This window comes from Alosa alosa, chromosome 12, assembly GCF_017589495.1.
Source record: "Alosa alosa isolate M-15738 ecotype Scorff River chromosome 12, AALO_Geno_1.1, whole genome shotgun sequence".
Lineage (NCBI taxonomy): Eukaryota > Metazoa > Chordata > Actinopteri > Clupeiformes > Clupeidae > Alosa > Alosa alosa.
The window spans coordinates 16,602,876-16,621,632 of NC_063200.1; the positions used below are offsets into that span (position 1 = coordinate 16,602,876).

The 18,757-nt window shown below is 45.3% G+C and overlaps 1 protein-coding gene across 4 annotated transcripts; it reads right to left on the reverse strand.

The window, feature by feature from the left end:
- Positions 1-337: 337 nt before the first annotated feature.
- LOC125304440 (RING finger protein 122) lies at positions 338-7,692 on the reverse strand. 4 transcript variants are annotated; one of them, XM_048258722.1, is made up of 6 exons: positions 7,298-7,692; positions 6,196-6,381; positions 4,439-4,481; positions 4,034-4,075; positions 1,956-2,041; positions 338-1,546 (listed from the first exon to the last, which is right to left on the reverse strand). In XM_048258722.1, exons 2-6 carry the CDS (start codon positions 6,372-6,374, stop codon positions 1,432-1,434), a joined length of 465 nt encoding a protein of 154 aa, XP_048114679.1. In that variant the 5' UTR covers positions 6,375-6,381; positions 7,298-7,692; the 3' UTR covers positions 338-1,431. The 4 variants fall into 4 exon arrangements, with proteins under 4 accessions (XP_048114679.1, XP_048114678.1, XP_048114681.1 ...); XM_048258721.1 differs by having other exon boundaries at positions 4,436-4,481; XM_048258724.1 differs by lacking the exons at positions 338-1,546; positions 1,956-2,041 and adding an exon at positions 2,048-2,348.
- Between the last annotated feature and the right edge of the window lie 11,065 nt (positions 7,693-18,757).

Here is an 18,757-nt window from a genome sequence, read left to right on the forward strand (position 1 = left end):
CCTCCGCCAATCCAATGCGTGAGAGTTGGCAGCTCTGAATAAAGAAGGAAGACATGAGAACAGCTCATGTTAGGTTGGGAGAGCTAGAGGGCAGGGAAGGAATAAGAGAAAGTGAAAGGGTGAGACAGATAATAGGTCTTGATGAATGCTCTACAAATAATAAGAAATGAAGAACTCCCAAACGCTATAAATCTATTTTTGAAAACATTGATAAGTAATGTTATTTAATTGTGTATTTCAGGTAAAATGAGTGCAGTTGTGTTGTTTGATTGAGTAAAGATAAATCAAATAACAATAACCCAATTACTGTTCCACTGAAATCACTTGGAAAACAAAATAAAAATAGTGATTTATTAAAATGGAGGATATAATGTTTTGGAAAAAAGCTTTTCAAATGAAGCCATGGGGGTTGTGGTAATAGTACCGGCAAGAATTTAAAACTACTTTCTCCCCACTGAGGAACAGCAGATCTGCTTAATGTTAAGAAACCAGATCTCAGTTCTTTTCTAATGATGGTGTTTAATGTAAAACACAGGAGGCCCTTCCATTCCCTTCCATTTTCAACAGCTGTCTCTGCAGACGGGGCTAGAGGCTGTGCATGGTACTTATAAGCACTTAATGGTCTTTAGGATTATATTTGTTTGCTTGTTTTTTTTGTATTGGTCTATCATTTGGGAAAGCCATTACTGCTAATTGACCAAGAGTCTTTTAAGTGACTGAAGTATCTTGTGTTGTTGTCCATAATGTCTACAAACAACCATTTGACTTGAGTTTCAAGTTCAAATGCTAAAAAGGCAAGCCAAAGCCTAAAACTTGTGGAGAGTGTAAAAAAGTGGCAACAGTGTTTTAATCTGAACTCCCCCAAGCAGCATTGCAACTATTTACATTTGTCCACAATGTTGAATCCTTGGGAATGTCACTGATATTAGTCCATTGGTTCTGCAGGATTCCAGAGGAGTGTAGTCGACAGCTTGAGTAAGAAGCATGGTTTAAGATGGTAGCTTTCTGCTATCCCCTCCAGCTGTGGATATCGAAGAGCTACTTATAGATACAGCTGTCTGCTTTATGTATATAGCCGTAGATCCTGAGGATAGCGGCTGTTGTGTGTCCGCTATAACAGTTAATTGAGCAGTGGATGTTCACTGTTACAAGTACATGCTTATGCCTGCTATACCACTGAATGTGGTATAGTGGAGTATAACTGGCAGGTATGCTATACCAGCTGGCTGACGTCCCTGGAGAGTGTGGTTGGTTGGTGGGTGGCTGTTTGATATACTTCAAACAGTAGATCCTGAAGCATACCATTGATTACTGTAGTCCATATGTGACTCAAATATAGTGATGTCCATATGCCATTTAGGCTCCGGACTTCCATTTACCATCTAAGTTCCGCACTGTCGTTTCATATGTGATGGATCCTGAGTCTGGCTGCTATACCATTTCATCCAGCAGAGTCGTCAGACTGTGCCGTTGCTCTAAGGGGCTGTTGATGAGGTAATTACACATAGGGCACACACCCCTCACCTGGAGCCATTTCCCTAGACACCTGCAGGACACACACACACACACACACACACACACACACACACACACACACACACACACACACACACACACACACACACACACACACACACACACACATGGTTAAGATAAGTCACACATAACTGTAACTGTATCAAACCCATGCAACCCAGAGAAGCTACAGGCTAAACAGATACTACAGGGTAGATGGCAAATGACCCCCGTTACTTTTTGTCTGTGTAAAAATGTATTGGCCTAAACTATGAGAGCTTTACACTTACATTTGACTTGGAAATAATTCAGTATAGCAGTCTGTTTTTAAAAGTGATACTTAGCGGTATTCATAGTTACAATATGTGCAATAAGATATACATCAGTGTTATCAACAGGGTCTCAAAACCTTCACTGAACATCCACTTCACAGCACTCACCTTTTGTGAAATGTGTGTTGACATGGCAACACACCGAGCTCGTCTTTTATCCTGAAATCCTCCAAACACACCACACACATTTCCTTCTGAGAAAAAGAGCACGGTAAATAATATAATAATAATAATAATAATAATAATAATAATATGTTTTATTATAGTGCCTTTCTCATACTCAAGGTCACTTTACAAAGTCAACACAAACAGAGCACACACAGAGCAAGACAACACAAAAACAAATAAACAAATAAACAAAGAAAAAAAAAATGAAACAGAAAAATCTTGAGATGAGTTTTGAAGAAAGGAAAGGAGGGACAGTCACGGAGGGAGTGAGGGAGGGAATTCCAGAGCTTAGGGGCCATGGCGCTGAAAGGCCTGCCACTCAGGGTGGAGAGCCTGGTGCGGGGGACAGAGAGGAGATTCTGGTTAGAGGATCTGAGGAAGCGAGAAGGAGTGTAAGAGATCAGAAGGTCACAGAGGTAAGGAGGAGCAAGCTCATGGAGGGCTTTGAAAGTGAGAAGTAGAATTTTGAATTTGATTCGGGACAGAACTGGCAACCAGTGAAGCTGAGAAAGAATAGGGGTGATGTGAGCAGATCTCTTGGTATGAGTCAGTAGTCTGGCTGCAGAGTTCTGAATATATTGTAGTCTTTGAAGTGATTTAGAAGGGAGGCTAATGAATAGGGAGCTGGTTGGTGCTCACGGAACAGGACGCAGAAGTCAATGAGGAGACCCAAGGTCTAACTAGGACCAAGGAGCAGGACTGGAGCACACAATGCTTTTTAGTGTGTTTTTTTTATTGGTGCAAACCGGCTAACGTTTCGCCGTTATGGGCAGCCGTGGCCTACCGGTTAGCGCTTCGGACTTGTAACCGGAGGGATTGCCGGTTCGAACCCGACCAGTAGGCTGAAGTGCCCTTGAGCAAGGCACCTAACCCCTCACTGCTCCCCGAGCGCCGCTGTTGTTGCAGGCAGCTCACTGCGCCGGGATTAGTGTGTGCTTCACCTCACTGTGTGCTGAGTGTTTGGGATTGGGATAAATGCAGAGACCAAATTTCCCTCACGGGATCAAAAGAGTATATATACATGGGCGGATTATGAACTTTCAGGCCCCTGGGCCCAGATGTATTAAGGGCCACCCACTAATTGTCGTATATGTGGGAGGGGGGGGGGTCCTCCCCCAGAAATTTTTTAATTTGTTTGATGTGATTTCCTGTATTTTGGTGCATTTTGGGGATGGCCAATCCTAAATTCAATCAGATTCATAGCCTACATCCTGATTTGTTTATATTGAGGCAATGATTCCATGCAAAGGCTTGGGCTTCAGGGCCCCTGACCTCTTGGACCTCCTGACCTCTTGGACCTCCTGACCTCGTGCAGTAATCCATCCCTGGATATATATTTATACTTATACTTATATGTACGTCCATGCGTCTTCATGCAACGCCCATGCGTCTTCTTCAGAGTCAAATTTGACTCTGAAGAAGACGCATGGGCGTCAAAACATTAGTCGGTTTGCACCAATAAAAAAACACTAAAAAGCTTTGTGTGCTCCGGTCCTGCTTCTTGGTCCTAGTTAGACCTTGGGTCTCCTCATTGACCGACCTATAGCTATTTGAATATCATGTAAATTTGTGCTGTGAAAAAAAAAACAGGACAGGGTGGTCCAGTTATGTCAGTATGCAGCGGATCTCTTCATGATTCTTAACCCCCCATATAAAACAACAGGACATTGTTCCTTCTCTTCCTATGGATATTATACGTCATGATTGACAGGAACAAGTGGGAAAAGAGGAACACATGTAGCCAGCATTTTTCACCTCCTTCCCTTCTCCAGTTAGCCTGGTTGACACCAGACCCTTCTCACTTGTAATTGAGAGTGGGTCTGGGAAAGGTTCATTGACTTACTACATCAACCAGGGGCGAAACTAACAGTGAAATAAAACTTAAATTGGTTCATTAAACTCTAACCAAATTGTTTCAGAAGTGCAACAATCTCATAAATGAAGGTCTTAAATGCAGTTGTTTATTTAATTCTAAAAAAAAAAATTTTTGTGAATGACACAGCTTAAGAAGAACATACCTCGTGCAAATTTAATTCAGCAGACTCATCTTCAAACACAACCTGCACAATATACAAGGTTAGATATTTAAAACAACATATGCAATAAAATATATGTCACAAAAACCATGACCCCCCACACACACACACACACTAATAACATTAAACTTTCATGGATTATGTGTGCATAAATATAAAATCATATCAAGCTGCATTTTGTCAAATGATCACTAGAGGGCTGTACATTCAAAGTCCACTGCTCACTTATGACACTGTGAAGTTGTCGTCCTCGTGCAATTGTGAATTAAACAATGCTCTATATGTAAAGTAGTACCAGTGCTTTATATAATGTTGCTGTATATTATTCCAATACAATAATACATTGTGCCTATTGGACAATAAAAGGGAGAAGAACAATCTCACTGCCTTGTATCCGATGCTTTGAGCTTGGGCCCGATGTCTCAGTTTGCTGAAAGAGGAACAGATACATTTTTTAGTTGTATGATGAAGTGAAAAGCCATTAACAGGCTGTTACTGAGACAAGGCAAAACAAGTGAAGTGAAGTGCCACCACAATGAGGAGTTAACTCAACTTCGCCTCTATGCCGTCTGTCTGGCTGGGTTTGTGATACCATCAAGACAATAGGGACCATAAATATAACACAGCATTGTACACTTCCCCTTAGGTTAATAAGGCCCATCACGGCAATTGAAGCAGTTTACATGTCCGTTACTGCTGTGATTTACACATTAATTTTGTATGGGATTATTACATATTTGTATGGGATTGTTTCTCATTTTTAGTATACGTCAGGAAAGTGTGGTTTCTGTTTACAGATCAGCAAGAGGAATTCTCACATCTCTGGGTTTACTAGATTGGGAATTCAAACAGAAATGGCACTATAGTGAATAAAAAATAAAAAAAAACAGCAAATTGTGTTTGCCATCCTCTTTTTCAACAAATCTAAAATCCTGACATCCCCATGCTGAGTAGAGATGAGGATTTCACAAACACAAACACACACACACACACACACACACACACACACACTACTAGAGGAGCTAACAAATGACAGAAATGTATATTTGGCCAAAAATAGATTATATCTTTGATTTACCTGGTGATCATTTATAAAAACTAAAAAAAGAGACAAAACTGATTAACACATTAAATAAAATGATACTAGTTCACACCGTAGGCTTGTGGCTACAGGTCACAAAGAAATGACACAGAACACAAACTATCTTTGGAAGAGGCATGAGCCTACGATTACAGCACCAAAATAGCAGCAGGCACAAAAAGCTGGTGGATAACGATCTCGTTTTGAATTGTTTGACTAAGGAAGCACTTCAGGACAGAGGAAATGCTCCGTACACACCGGACACTCGTGCCAGAAAGCCCCACGTGGTCTCTAAGCAACCTCACTGATGGCTGGCTGATTTTCTTCAGTTGATGACCCGTCCACTGACTGCTTTTAAAAGTAATTATCAGTCTCGTGTTTCACTGGATATCAGCTACCAACACATCACCCTGGAAATGCAAACTAATTCAAAATGTAAGCCTCATTTACATATCTGGAAAGGTCTGTGTCCATCAGGAAGCACTCTGACGTTACGCGGCTTGTGTTCATTTCAGTAATGCTGTGACTGAAAGGCAGTGGTAGTTGGTCATCACCTGTGACAGGTGATACAGAGACAGCTGAAGAATGCCATCAGGTGATAATCCGTCATGGTGGATGAAATTGCTCAGCTGATTTGGAAACGAATCCATTCAATTAAAATTCAGGGTTAACATTTACCCACAGTTACAAAAGAAAAAAAGGGAACCAACCTAATAAAATAATAAAATGTTCCATTTTTTGATTAGTGAAGGATCAAATTGAACACCTGACTATTGGTCCTTGACAAAGAGAGTGTTCAGTCAGCACACATACCAAGCATGATGAGTTAATTCAGTACTACCCTCCCACCCCTGTTCCTCCAGGTTTTAAATGATATTGGAGGACACTGGCCTATAGGAGCTTTAGCTCATAGGAACAGCAGCAGCTGGCCTATAGTAGGTTTACTATCCCATGTAGAAACAGCAGCAATTGGCCTATAGGAGCTTTAGCTCATGTGTAAACAGCAGCAGTTGGCCTACAGGAGTTTTAGCCTATAGGAGCAGTTAATAGGAGCTTTTACTACCTCATGTAGAAACAGCAGCAGGTAACGCTGAGGAGGAAGAGGAGCATCACCGTGCCCATGATCACCATGGAGATGAGAGAGGCATGTGGCTCCTCCACGCCAGGGTTCATGGCGCCCAGTTTGGCTCCCGTCTCAATGCCAGGCACGGACTCCTTGGCACCAGCCTCAAGGCCAGGCATGGGTTCCCTGAGGACCGTGAGAGGATACCAAACTCAATACTCAAGGTCTGATGGAGTTGATGGGGTCACTCAGTTTAGTATATAACAATGGGTCCAAAAAAGGACTAGTTTTTATTTTATTTTTTAAGACAGAAATGTGTGTCACCCAAAAGGCAGCTGTGAGGTGGCTGGGCTGTAGCTTTGAGTTATGGCATGAGATCCTTTTAAATGGCTCACAAGAAAAACTACTTCAGTACTACTTCCATTAATCATTCAGTTCAGTTTGACTATCCAAACAATTCACAGGAGCAGACTGAATTATGTAAGTTTGGACATCTAATATCCTGTTATTCAGCTTTGTACAAAGATAATGTTAAAGAAGAGTACGAGCTCTGAACACACATACAGGACAGGTAGTCATCTACGATAAAATTTATCACAGCTTTGAAGCAGATTCTCTACACAATTTTTAAGAAAACATACTCCTTAGCTTATTAAGAAATTCTTATTAATATACTCGGACAAAGTTAAACTCTGAAGAATTATCAAATAGTAAGGCCTACATGTTTAAAACGTAATTGAGCTACTTTCATTGCATAAGACTAATTTCATCACATTATTGTTCTTGTGTAAATCCTCATCTCCCTTTCAAAACAATCAAACAATCAGATTGCATCAAATTGAGCCTTTTTATTTCAGCTATTTGAACAAGGCATTATGTTAGGCTACCTTACAAGTAGGTAGGCTATGAATAATTTCAGAGGGATTTTTACAGCGCTTTTTGAAGCTCCAAACAATATATCTAGGCTACCATACTGTAATTCTGAAATTCTCGAACTTATATTTAGCTATTTGGCCACCAGTGTTTAGGCTACAAAAGACAACTTCTGTCCAAAATACTGTTTAGTAAGATCAGCTGGGAATCTATGACGAGGTGGGCTTACCATCTCTGAGTCAGGCAGAATTGATTGAAGAACGGTTCTATCTCATCTGAGGCGAAGAATTTTAAACAAAGCGTCCTTCTAGAAAAATGGCAGATTTCTATCAGTTTAATCTAGTCTAACACATCCACACACGGGACAATCTAAACTCCGCAGACGCAGAAGTTTTTGACGATCAGTTATTTAAGGAACATGACAGCACATCCCGACTCCCTCCTTTCCCTTATGGATGAGGGACGGTCCTCCGCATGGTCCTGAAGCCCAAAGCGCGTGTATGCGCCGAAGAGCGCATGTGGCAGATGTTGTGTGAGGCAGGTCTAGGGGCGGCAATAATTCAAGCAAGAATCAGCCTTTCCTGATGCGGGCTGTAGGCTCGTCTAATGAGTGATTTAACTAACAAACCTTAGACTTGGTTTTGAAGTAGCCTATAAGCATTAAACCTAAAACAGTTTAAGACAGAAAATTATAGCCTAATAGTTGGATAGACCCTAATCTAAAATCTATTATATTACCACGTAGGATTGTAGGCTTAATGATGTTATTTGCTTGGATAGGCCCTTATAGGCACTGAAAAAGATGACAAGATTAGCTAAAACTTTTTAAGATAGTTTCAAAAAGTTCTCAGGAAAGCATCTTCCTTCCGACAAGTTAATTTTGTAGTAGCCTAGCCTAAATTGTTTGTTCTCAGGAAATGTAGACGCAGCCACACCCAAACGAAGCAATCCTTTCTTTCGCATGTCTGCCTTATTTAGACAAATATGCTTGTGCCACACTCAGATTGGCTAGGCTGTAACTTCAAGTAGCATAATGTGGGGCCTAGCCTAGGCATTTGACTATTTTCATTTTAAACTCAATAGGTCCACCAGAGTAGCCTAACATATAGGCAATGATAAAAAAACAATGGGCTACTTATCTTAGGCCTTTTGTTAAGTGGGGATGATGTCAACAACTAGGCTACATATCCGGTAGGCCTACGAGGAACTGCTGATGTGATGAGAGAATCAGACCAAGATTTAGGCCTATAACGTGCTGCATTTCCCCAACCTAGCCATATGTGGTAGGCCTGGGTTAGCAATATTAACACATTAAATATTTTGTCACACTATATAGGCTGCCTGCCAGGTCGTTAATAGCCTAGCAGTCAAAATTGAGTGAGTGCCCACCCCTCTCCGAACGAACACACACACACAGGCTACACGCCCGCGCTAATCAATTTAGTCTTAAAACATCTAGATAGCTCAATGCTCCCACCTAGCGTCTATATTGAAAAACTATTTGATGTCTGAAATAAACGGAAAAATATTCCTTGTGGAATTGTAGTTTTATAGTTAGGGAAAGTTAGACTTTTTTTCCGCCAATCTGCAAAAAAATGTCTTACCAATAGCTTTTTTTACTATGTGTTTCTATAGGTGTCTACACCTCCCAATTTATCCACGGCCAAATCCTCGGGGAAACACCTGGAGAGCCCATTAAGTTTGGGGTGCCCAGAGGGACTGGGCGAAAATAATGAAAACATTTTGTTGACCAATATTAGCTTTTGAGATGTCTAACTAGGGGTTTTTAGGGGTGCTGAATCTATCCCAGCCATTAGTTTTGAGTAAAAATTACTCCAAGTCCATAAAAAATCCATAACAAGTGGTTTTATTGAACAATTACAAAACAAAACTTTCTTAATCAGTTTAAAATTTAACAAACCTCATCCCTCAACTCCCCTGCACTTCCTCACTCCTGCTATCTTCTGGCTGGTTGATGTTCTGGCAAGAGTTACCATGACAGTTCCAACAAGCAGAAATACACTTGACTCCTTGCTTTTTACAGCAGCACCTGAGAGTGTCACAGACACCTGCACAGTTGCAGCTGACAAACTTCAGACGGTAGTCTGGTGCAATGGGATCTGGTGTGACTGGTGCATAATCATGTTCTCCTTGTTTCTATCCACACTCAAGGACATCTAGTGATGGATTTAGCAGTAGCCAATCTCTGGTCTGGAGATATGCCCGCAGAGAGTGCTACAGTGTATGCTGCACCTCCTGTAGTCGGAGGTAGTTTCTAAGGCTTGACGCTAGTTATGTTGTCCTCATGAGTTTTACATGTTGCTCACTGTCCACCCTAAACGTTGGACACTCTTTTCTCTCTCTATCTATCTCTTTCTCTCTCACACACACACATTTATGCACATTGACTCTCTCACAAACACATTCACAACCACACACCCATCTATGCACATTGACTCTCTCACAAACACATTCACAACCACCCCACACCCACACAAACACATATGCACACACTTACAAATAAAGTTCACACCTTCACTGATACTGTCTCTCTCTGTCTCTGAGGCCGTTTACACGACACCGCCGGGTGGATTTTCTCTTACCGCTTTCACACCTTTAACGACTCCAGCAAGAAAAAACCTCGCGTGTACATACAGAGTTCTCTTTCAAGCATTCATTCGGTATCTCACTATGGGACATGCCCCCTCGCGAGTTCCCCAGAAGCCATTATTTCATTACGCCAGCCACCATTGGCTGGACGACTGGCGATATCGCGACGTGGAGGAGGTACTTCCTCCTCCCTTATATTCTCACGATTAGCGTCATTGCTTCAGTCTAAAACCTCTTCTCGCCCCCAGAGGCTTGCTCTCTCATTATACAGGTGCTGTGGCTTGGTGGCTTAACTGTTCATTGGCCGAGGTAGCGACTTGGTCCCTGAAGCGCTACCTTAGCGCAGCTTCATCTTGAAGAGCACTCGTTTGGACTTGGCTAGCCTGTAAGCCAAACAGTAGCCTCTCCCTTGCTAGCCTGTAAGCCAAACAGTAGCATGCGCTAGCCTGTCTCCAAAGAGTAGCCAGCTAGCCTGTCTCCAAACAGTAGCCTCCAAACCCCAAAGCTAGTCTGTCTCCATACAGTAGCTCCAAAGCTAGTCTGTCACCAAACAGTAGCAACCGCTAGCCTGTCCTCAAACAGTAGCGAAACAACATGTCGGCGCCAGTGCCCCCCCCCCCGAGGGTCGCGAAGCCCGGCTAGGATGTGTTTGTGTGGGAACAAGATTTGACGCTGACACCCACCAGGTGTGTGCGGCGTGTCTGGGGCTGCAACTGCGCCCAGACCCGGCGTTAACATCCCGGAAGTGTGTGAACACTGCGCCCGACTTTCCCTCGGTCTACCGCCCGGCGTAGGCTATGCGCCTAGCTAGTCTCACCGGCAAGCGACCCCATGCTAGGAGGCGGATGACCTCCTCCCCTTGAGTCAACAACCCTTTCCCAGGAGCGGCGGCTGGAGAACTGGGCGCTAGCTGAGGCGACCAGCTCGGGCTCTATCGCCTATATCCGACACGAAGACAGCCCAATGGGGATGCTAGGTGCAACTGGCAGGCTGAACTCATCTCAGAGGATGACTCCGTCGACCTACTATCGGCGGCGTGAGAGGCTGATAGCTTACGCCACTGAGGCTGATGAAGCCATGGCGTGAGCCTTCCGCGGCGTCTGCAAGAGCAGCTGCAAAGCTCGGCGTTCCCTGGCCTGAGGCCCAGAAGGAGACCGTGTCCTCTGCTTCTGAGGGAAAGAGGCTCCCGAGGCTAAAAGCTCCACCAGACAACTACTGCCCGTCTTCCCGAGGTGCCTCGAGGAAGCCACTGCGCTCATGGAGCAGCCCATTCTCAGCGAAAAACCCGGCTCAAGGGCTCGCGGCGCTGGAATGGCCAGACATGGAAAGCAGTGGATTCTCCCATCTGCCCCCTGTCGAACCGCTCCTGGCCTCCCATCTCCACCCCACCCAGAAGTCTGCGATGACCCCCTCGGGACCCGCATTCCCCTCCAAAGCCGACAATTTCCAGTCCGCCGTGACTGAAAAAAGCTACAAAGCAGTGGCGGCGGTGGTGAGAGCTCTCAGCGCCTCATCTCTGCTCATGGCCTACCAAGCCGAGGCTGGAGGAAGACTTCGTCGCCCCCCAACCAGCCAGCTGTGTGGGGCCCGAAATGTGTGGTCACAGACCTCTGCCCTCTGACTACACAGGTGTCGCGGTGCAAGCGGCGGGACATGCTATAGCCCTCATGGTCTCTCAAGAGAGAGCTGGCTGGCTCAACCTCTCCAGCCTCTCCCACAAGGAGAAGACCCAGCTGCTAGATGTGCCCGTGGACCCCAAAGGCCTCTTTGGACCAGCCGTGGCCACTATGCAAAAGCGGTGTGAGGAAAAGAAGCGGGATGGTGAAGTGCTGCAGCTGTGCCTCCCCAGAAGGCACAAGCCCGGCTCCCAAAGCACCCAGACAGGCGTTCTCGAGGCAGCGGCCGCCCGCGAAGTACCCGGATACCGAGGCGTCAGCTCCGACCCAGACTGCCTTGGTCTCTCAGAGCCTTGGTAAGACCCCGAGCTCAAAGGTGCCTGGGTTAAAAGCCCTTTAACCCTAGCAGCGACACAGGGAGGTCAGCAAAACCCCCACCGGCGCGGGGAGGGGAGGAAGAAGGCGCCCTAAATGCAGCCTTGCAGGCGAGGGGCGGGTCCAGCCAGGCGGTCCCCCCTCCTCGACTCACACGGCCCGTTCCTGGGCCTGTTCAAAGAAGGCATGTTCACTGCCCCAAGAGGCGTGCAGAGGCCACAGAGGCTCGCGCAGTTCACAGCCCACTGGGCGGAGAAGAGACCTGGAGTGCCAGTTCGAGCCCCAACAGAGTCTCACAAGCACACACCAGTGCCCCCTTCAAAAAAATAAATGTTTCGGTCGTGCCAGGGCGAGGGCGGCGTATCCGTCAAAGAATGCAAAAATTGTCAAATGAAAAAAAAGCTCTCACAAAAGTCACGAGCCATGTTCAGTGGCAATGGCGTGCAATCACTCCTAATAGCGCCAACCAGGGCGATGGGCAGCATAAGCAGCTGGCGTTGCAGCCGCGCCAGCTTCGGTGCGGCTCCAGTTAAGCGCCACTAGATGCGTCATTTTCGCCACTGACGGCGCATCCAGTACTGGCGGATGCCGCGTGAGATCAGACTGGATAATAAAGATTATGGCGAAGGCTACGCCTACAGTTAAGCTACACCCCCACCCGTTCAATGGGATTGTACAATCCCACGCTACAGGGAATCTGCCCGTGTTCTACAGGGGAAATAATTTCCCTGTTAAACAAACAAGTGATCAGGGTAGTCCCCTTCGAACAAAGCCGTCCGGTTTTACTTTCGAGGTATTTTCTGGTCCCAAAGAAAGGGGGGCTTCGCCCGATGTGGACCTGCGTGCACTGAACAGATACCTAGAAAGTACAGGTTCAGGATGCTAACCAGCGGCGCATTAATAATTAACCGCCAGGCGATTGGTTCACCTCAGTGGATCTGACCCGATCGTTCCTACCGTCGATCTATCCGCCCCACAGAAAGTTCCTCAGGTTTGCCTTTGAGGGTGTGGCTCACGAGTGGCTTGCCCTCCCATTTGGCCTTGCTGGCTCAGCCCCAGAGTCTTCGTCAAGGTCACCCGGCGGCTATCGGCGCCGCTCGGGAAAAAAAAGGTTTCACGTCTGGCTACTTTTATCGGCGACTGGCTGGTGGCGGCGCACTCATACCAGGAAGCACAGCAGCACCGCGGCTCTCCCCTAGCGGAGCACCTGTTGTTACTAGGCTTCAGAATAAACTGGGGAAAAGCGTGCTGCGCCTGTGTCAGATCACCACCTTCATAGGGCTGTCTCTAAACTCCGTCTCATTCAGAAGCCTGTCAGCGGAGCGAGTCAAAGCGTTCAGCGCATGCCTCAGCGCTTTTTCGCAGGGGGCTACTGTGAAATTCAGGGTCTGCCTCAGACTCCTGGACCTCATGGCATCAGCCTTGGTAGTGGTTCCCCTCGGCGTTTATACATGAGGGCTGTTCAGCGATGGGTGGCGTCGCTGGGATTGAATCCCTCGGCGTCACTGCCATCGCCCTGCAGCAATCTCAGCAGCCTGCTGCGCTGCGCTAAGGCCCTGAAGCGCCCCTCTTCCTCACAGAGGGAACTTCGATGGGTGCTGTCCTACACAGGAAAGTAGTGACGACGGATGCCTCGCTGGCGGCTGGGGAGCTACTCGCGAGGGCAGGTCGATAAGCGGGGTGTGGGACTCACACATGCAATCTTTGCACATAACCCGTCTAGAACTGATGGCGGTTTGGCTGCGCACTCAGACATTTTCTGCCCATCCTGAGAGGGCATCATGTCTTGGTCAGAACAGACAACACCACTGTGGTGGCTTATGTCAACAAGCAGGGGGACTGAGGTCTCCGTCATATGCACGTTGGCACACAGACTGATCTTATGGAGCAGCACCACGGCTCCTGTCGTTGAAAGCCACACCGCGTCCCGGTGTATTGAATTTGGGTGCAGATTTATTATCCAGGGGCAACCCCCCTCACGGAGACTGGAAACTCCACAGCGATGTGGTGGCTCAAATCTGGTTCGCGAGCAGATTCGGCGAAAGTGGACTTATTAAGCCTCAGAGGAGAATCGCAATGTCGATGTTTTTTCTCCCTGCTTGGCGATCAGCCCCGTTAGGGATAGATGCTTTGGCACACCAGTGGCCACAGGTCCTGCTCTATGCCTTCCCTCCGTTGGAACTGATCACTCCAGCGGCTTCGCCAGGAGTGCGGGAACAGAGCCTCTCACTCATTCTTGTAGCCCAGCTGGCCAGAAACCCTGGCTAGCAGAAATAATCCTGTTACTCCACTCCCCACCGTGGCGCTGCCCCGCGGGACCTGCTGTCCCAAGCGAGCGGGAAATATTTCACCCTCATCCAGAAGCGCCTGGCCCTCTGGGTCTGGCCCGTGAAAGGCTGAATCTGACAGCTGCAGGACTGCCCTGCAATGTCATAGCGACCATTCAGGCTAGGGGCGTCATCAACTAGGGCGTTGTATGATAGCAAATGGCGTGTATTTAATGACTGGTGTATTAAAACAGGGACGATAGCCTTCCAGTGCTCTGTGGGCGTTATCCTTACGTTTCTGCAAGTCCTTCTCCACTGTCAAAGTTTACCTGGCTGCCATCTCGGCCTGCCATGTAGGCTTTAAAGGGACAAACAGCGGGCCAGCACCCTCTCATCGTCAATTTATGAAAGGGGCTCGGAAAGCGCCTCCGCCCGTTTCTAAACCACTGGCCCCTTCATGGGATCTGCCGATGGTTTTGGATGTTCTGTCTCGCCCTCCCTTTGAGCCATTACAACAGTTGGATCTTAAAGTGCTTTCACTCAAAGGCGGCTTTGTTGGTAGCTTTTGGCTACGGCTTTGTTGGTGGCTTTTGGCTAAATTTATAGCGTGGCGATATTCATGCCCTATCTGTGAATACAGCCTGTATGCAATTTTTTCCCGGGTGACTTGAGGGTTGTATTAAAACCCAACCCAGCGTTCATTCGAAGGTTTTCAACCCGTCACTGTCGTGTCGGCCCGATTGAACTATTTGCGTTTAACCCCCGCCTTTCGCCTCGGGCAGGAGGCGGCTGCATGCGCTCTGTCGGTCAGGGTTAGCGTGCGTCGTGGACAAAACAGCGGAGTTAAGGAAAGCGGAACAGCTGTTTGTGTCTTCTGCAAAGTCACATCTGGGTAGACGCTCACTAAGCGGCGTCTATCACAATGGATTGTGGCGGCTATTGCCCTGGCCTATCGACTAAGGGGTTACAACCCCAGTCGGTTTCTGAGCCCATTCCACTTTCGAGGAATGTTGACATCATGGGCTTTATTTCAGGGCTTCCCCATAGAGGATGTATGCTTGGCGGCGTGTTGGGCAAACCCGACAGCGTTTGTCAGGTTTACAGACTTGATGTCACTACCCGACTTTGGCACATTCAGTGTTAGGCACTGGGGCGCCGGGGCACTGATGTTGTTGGGGATGCAAGCTTGTCTGGCAATCCGGGAGTCCACGATATCCCATAGTGAGATGCCGAATGAATGCTTGAAAGAGAACTTAAGGTTACTCATGTAACCCGGTTCTCTGATAGCATGAGTGAGGTATCTCTGAACACCCTCCTTGCGATTGGCGAGAAGAAGTTGGTTAGCTAGACTGAAGCAATGATGTTGCGCCGTAGAATATAAGGGAGGAGGAAGTACCTCCTCCCCGTCGATATCGTCAGTCGTCCAGCCAATGGTGGCTGGCGTAATGAAATAATGGCTTCTGGGGAACTTCGGCGTGTCCCATAGTGAGATACCTCACTCATGCTATCAGAGAACGAGGGGTTACGTGAGTAACCTTAAGGTGTAACCCGGCTAAATGTGCTGTAGTGCATATGCCAGCACCAGTCGATGGCTTTTGCGCTGTGCAGAAGCTTCCGCGAAAATTCCAGCGTGAATCGGCGTGAAGAAAACATTGTTGAAACAGTTTGTTAAGCCAGAGAATGTCTAATAAGTGCTCTGGTTAAGCTCATGAAATGGACTACAGACAATTCGGTTTTCAATTCAACTGTTAAACTAATAAAGTTCATTTTCAAGGTATGTGACTGCTATGTGAAATTTCAAATACTTAGCCTACGCATTGCATTAGGTCCGAGCACCACTGGAGAAAACACTAACATGCAGTAAGCTAATGTTTAACTAAGTTAATAGTCCAGTCATTTTAAGCCAAAATAGGGGTCAAGGTTGAACAAATTGCAACACAAGCAAACTTAACTGATTTTGAATCCTCAATATGTCCTGAGTAAAGAAAAAAAGCCCCGAAGAATCCCGATAGGGGAAAGTTTAGAAAAAGACCCAAATATACCCTATTCATGCGCCTATACAGTATTTTTCTCACGTGAATAGGGGGAAAAAAATAACCTTCACATATCACCATGAAAATTACTGAGTTGATTACTTACATCAAGACAAACAAAAATGTATTATAAGTTTTTTGAAATTGTTTTTTGTTAACATGGGCAAACAGGGCATAATGTAATTACATTATAGTTAATTTGTATAAATACCACACGCAGACTAATAGTCCAGGCAAAGGTCTGACCCAAAACTAATTGCAACAGAATTTATTTTCACATTTTATATTTCAATTGGTGATCTTTATAACCATGGTAAAGACTATGAAAATCCAGTTGGTGGAAATATGTTAAAATGAGGGTTGTTTTATGCATTATTCTTCAGCAAATACTGACAAAACTGTAATTAGAATGTTGTAGAACACACATTCTAAAGAATATCTGACCCCATCTAACTTAACATGGAATCTTAGAATCTTGCATTGTTGAGGAACATTCTTTTATTTTCAAAAGTGAATTCCTTTGGCTTATTTCAGACTGGTTTGTTGCAAAATTGGTGTCTATTTTTTTACATTGTGGCCCTTTGAATCAATGGAAATGGTTGTTGAATCTTTAAATAGAGCCAAGTGGGTTTTGCATGTAAAGTGTTCCACAATGTGTAATCTGTACAAACAAACAGGCAATATTCAGCCTAGGAAAGTGGTTTTGGTGTTTATGTAATCTGATTTAGAGGTCATTGAAACATACAGTATATCACACTAAAGTATCAGTCCATCATTTTGCAAGTCTTATAGTAATTGACCTCTTGCCCAGGGGTTGACTGATATACTGTCTGTCCAATCAGAGGGGCCTGTATGATGCCCCTTTACTTTGCACAATTTTTGTCTAAAACAATAATCGGACACACTGTAAAAAATGACACTACATCTTACTGCAGTAACACAAGTATACTTTACTTACTATAGGCTGACCTAGTGTTCTTACTAGAGTAACATTAGTAATGTGCCGAACTTGCAACAATGGGGTCTAAAACTTGATACACGAGTAAGCTTCACAACTCAGACCTGAGTAAACTGGACTCACGCAGTGCACACGCGCACTGTTAGCAGAGGGAGCTTTCTGGATTCCACAGCCAACGGTCGGCAGTGTTACGGTGTGGCTGACTTTTGTGATGGGAGTGTAATGCAGCTTCACCAGTGACTTGCTCTGTCCGGTAAGTTTACAGTATGTATTAATGTGTCAAATGTTTACAGTATAGGTTGAACTAACAGCATTTGTGCAAAACTGTACATTCGGTTTCATTAACAGCTGGGGTAATGTTAAGTTCAACTTGCTAAGTGGCCGATATATGCGCTAGCTGCTAACAGTTTGCAGCTAACTGATAGCAGCTATGCGAGTTAACACCAAAGATCTTTGTTAACACTGCCTCAGACCATGCAGAGCAGAAAACAAATATTCTAGGTATTCAAGCCCTTTGATATTTTTATGTTATCGAAGTTATGAGGAAGTGGTGGCACCTGGGGTCTAGAACTAGGCTGTATAAATTTGCCAATAGCAGTCGTCTTCATGAGCTCTCTTAATGAAGTTTAGTTCTAGCGTTAGCCATTTCTCATGAGGCGGCTTGCTAGCATGCTAAGTTGATTCAAAGCGTGTAAAGATTAAACTGTGTATGGTTTACCTCGATATTCCTACTGTATTGATAAAACAATTAGGATAATTGGACTCATAACCTTACTGACTGAGAAAGCCATGGTCTTTTATCTAAAATCTTTCGTTGTGATTTAGCAAGAGGACTTAGGTTGCAGTGTGTGGAATTTGAGCGAATGTGCGTTATTGAGGTGCAAAATGGCATCCATATAATTCCAGCATTATGATTGACATTTAAATTCTATTGTGATAAATGTACTAGGCCTGAAGCAATAGAAAATTAAGTTGCCAAATCATAATATTTTTTAGCTTAACAGTATTAATTAGGTCTCTGGAGAAATAATTTAAATTAACATTTAATGTGATAAACTTAATCAGCTGTTAAACATGGCCAATAGATGCATATTGATAATAATTTTGCCCTCTTTCTTTTTGCAGTTGGAAAACAGAAAATGCAGAGCAATGAACTGGACATGTAAGTTGTGCTTGTTTGGATGTGAAGTCAGGGTCAGTTGCTCAAACACTACTGATTGAAACATGGAGGTTACACCAGAATACGACCCGAAAAAAAACTGCAGAGGGTGGTGAAAACTGGCAGCATCACGGTTCCTCACTTCCCTCCATCAAAGGCCATCCAGGGCAAGTGATGCTTGCGTAAAGGCGGCGGAGTATCATCAGAGACTGTTCTCACCTCAACCACAGACTGTTCACCCCACTCCCCTCTGGGGGCGTTACAGGTCTCTCTGCACCCAAACCAGCAGGTTCAGAGGAAGCTTCTTCCCCTCACGGCTGTCACCCTACTGAACTCTAGCTCTGCATCCCGGTGACAACCAACCAACTAAGCCCCGCCCAATACCTCCTTGCCTGTGCCTGTTGAGGTGTCCACCATGACCATGGAAACCTTGACGGGGACACCCAACCCCAAGGACAATTGCACTACCTATTCCACCCATAGTGTTCTATTTATTTACAAATGTACATACTGTAATTACACTTATACATGGCATTTTCTACTGCTCTTCATACTATTCATCCTGCACATACATTATTCTTACTACTGTTATAATGTTACTGTTTCTGCACTACAGTACTGTTACCACACTGCACATAGCTGTATACTGTACATATATGTCTATATGGTTC

Coding starts and splice junctions, on each gene's coding strand:
- LOC125304440 (XM_048258721.1), bottom strand. CDS start 6,374: ATGCCTGGCCTTGAGGCTGGTGCCAAGGAGTCCGTGCCTGGCATTGAG. Junction 2,042..4,033: donor CTGAATTAAATTTGCACGAG/GTATGTTCTTCT, acceptor TCTTTTTCTCAG/AAGGAAATGTGTGTGGTGTG. Junction 1,547..1,955: donor CAACACACATTTCACAAAAG/GTGAGTGCTGTG, acceptor TGTGTCCTGCAG/GTGTCTAGGGAAATGGCTCC.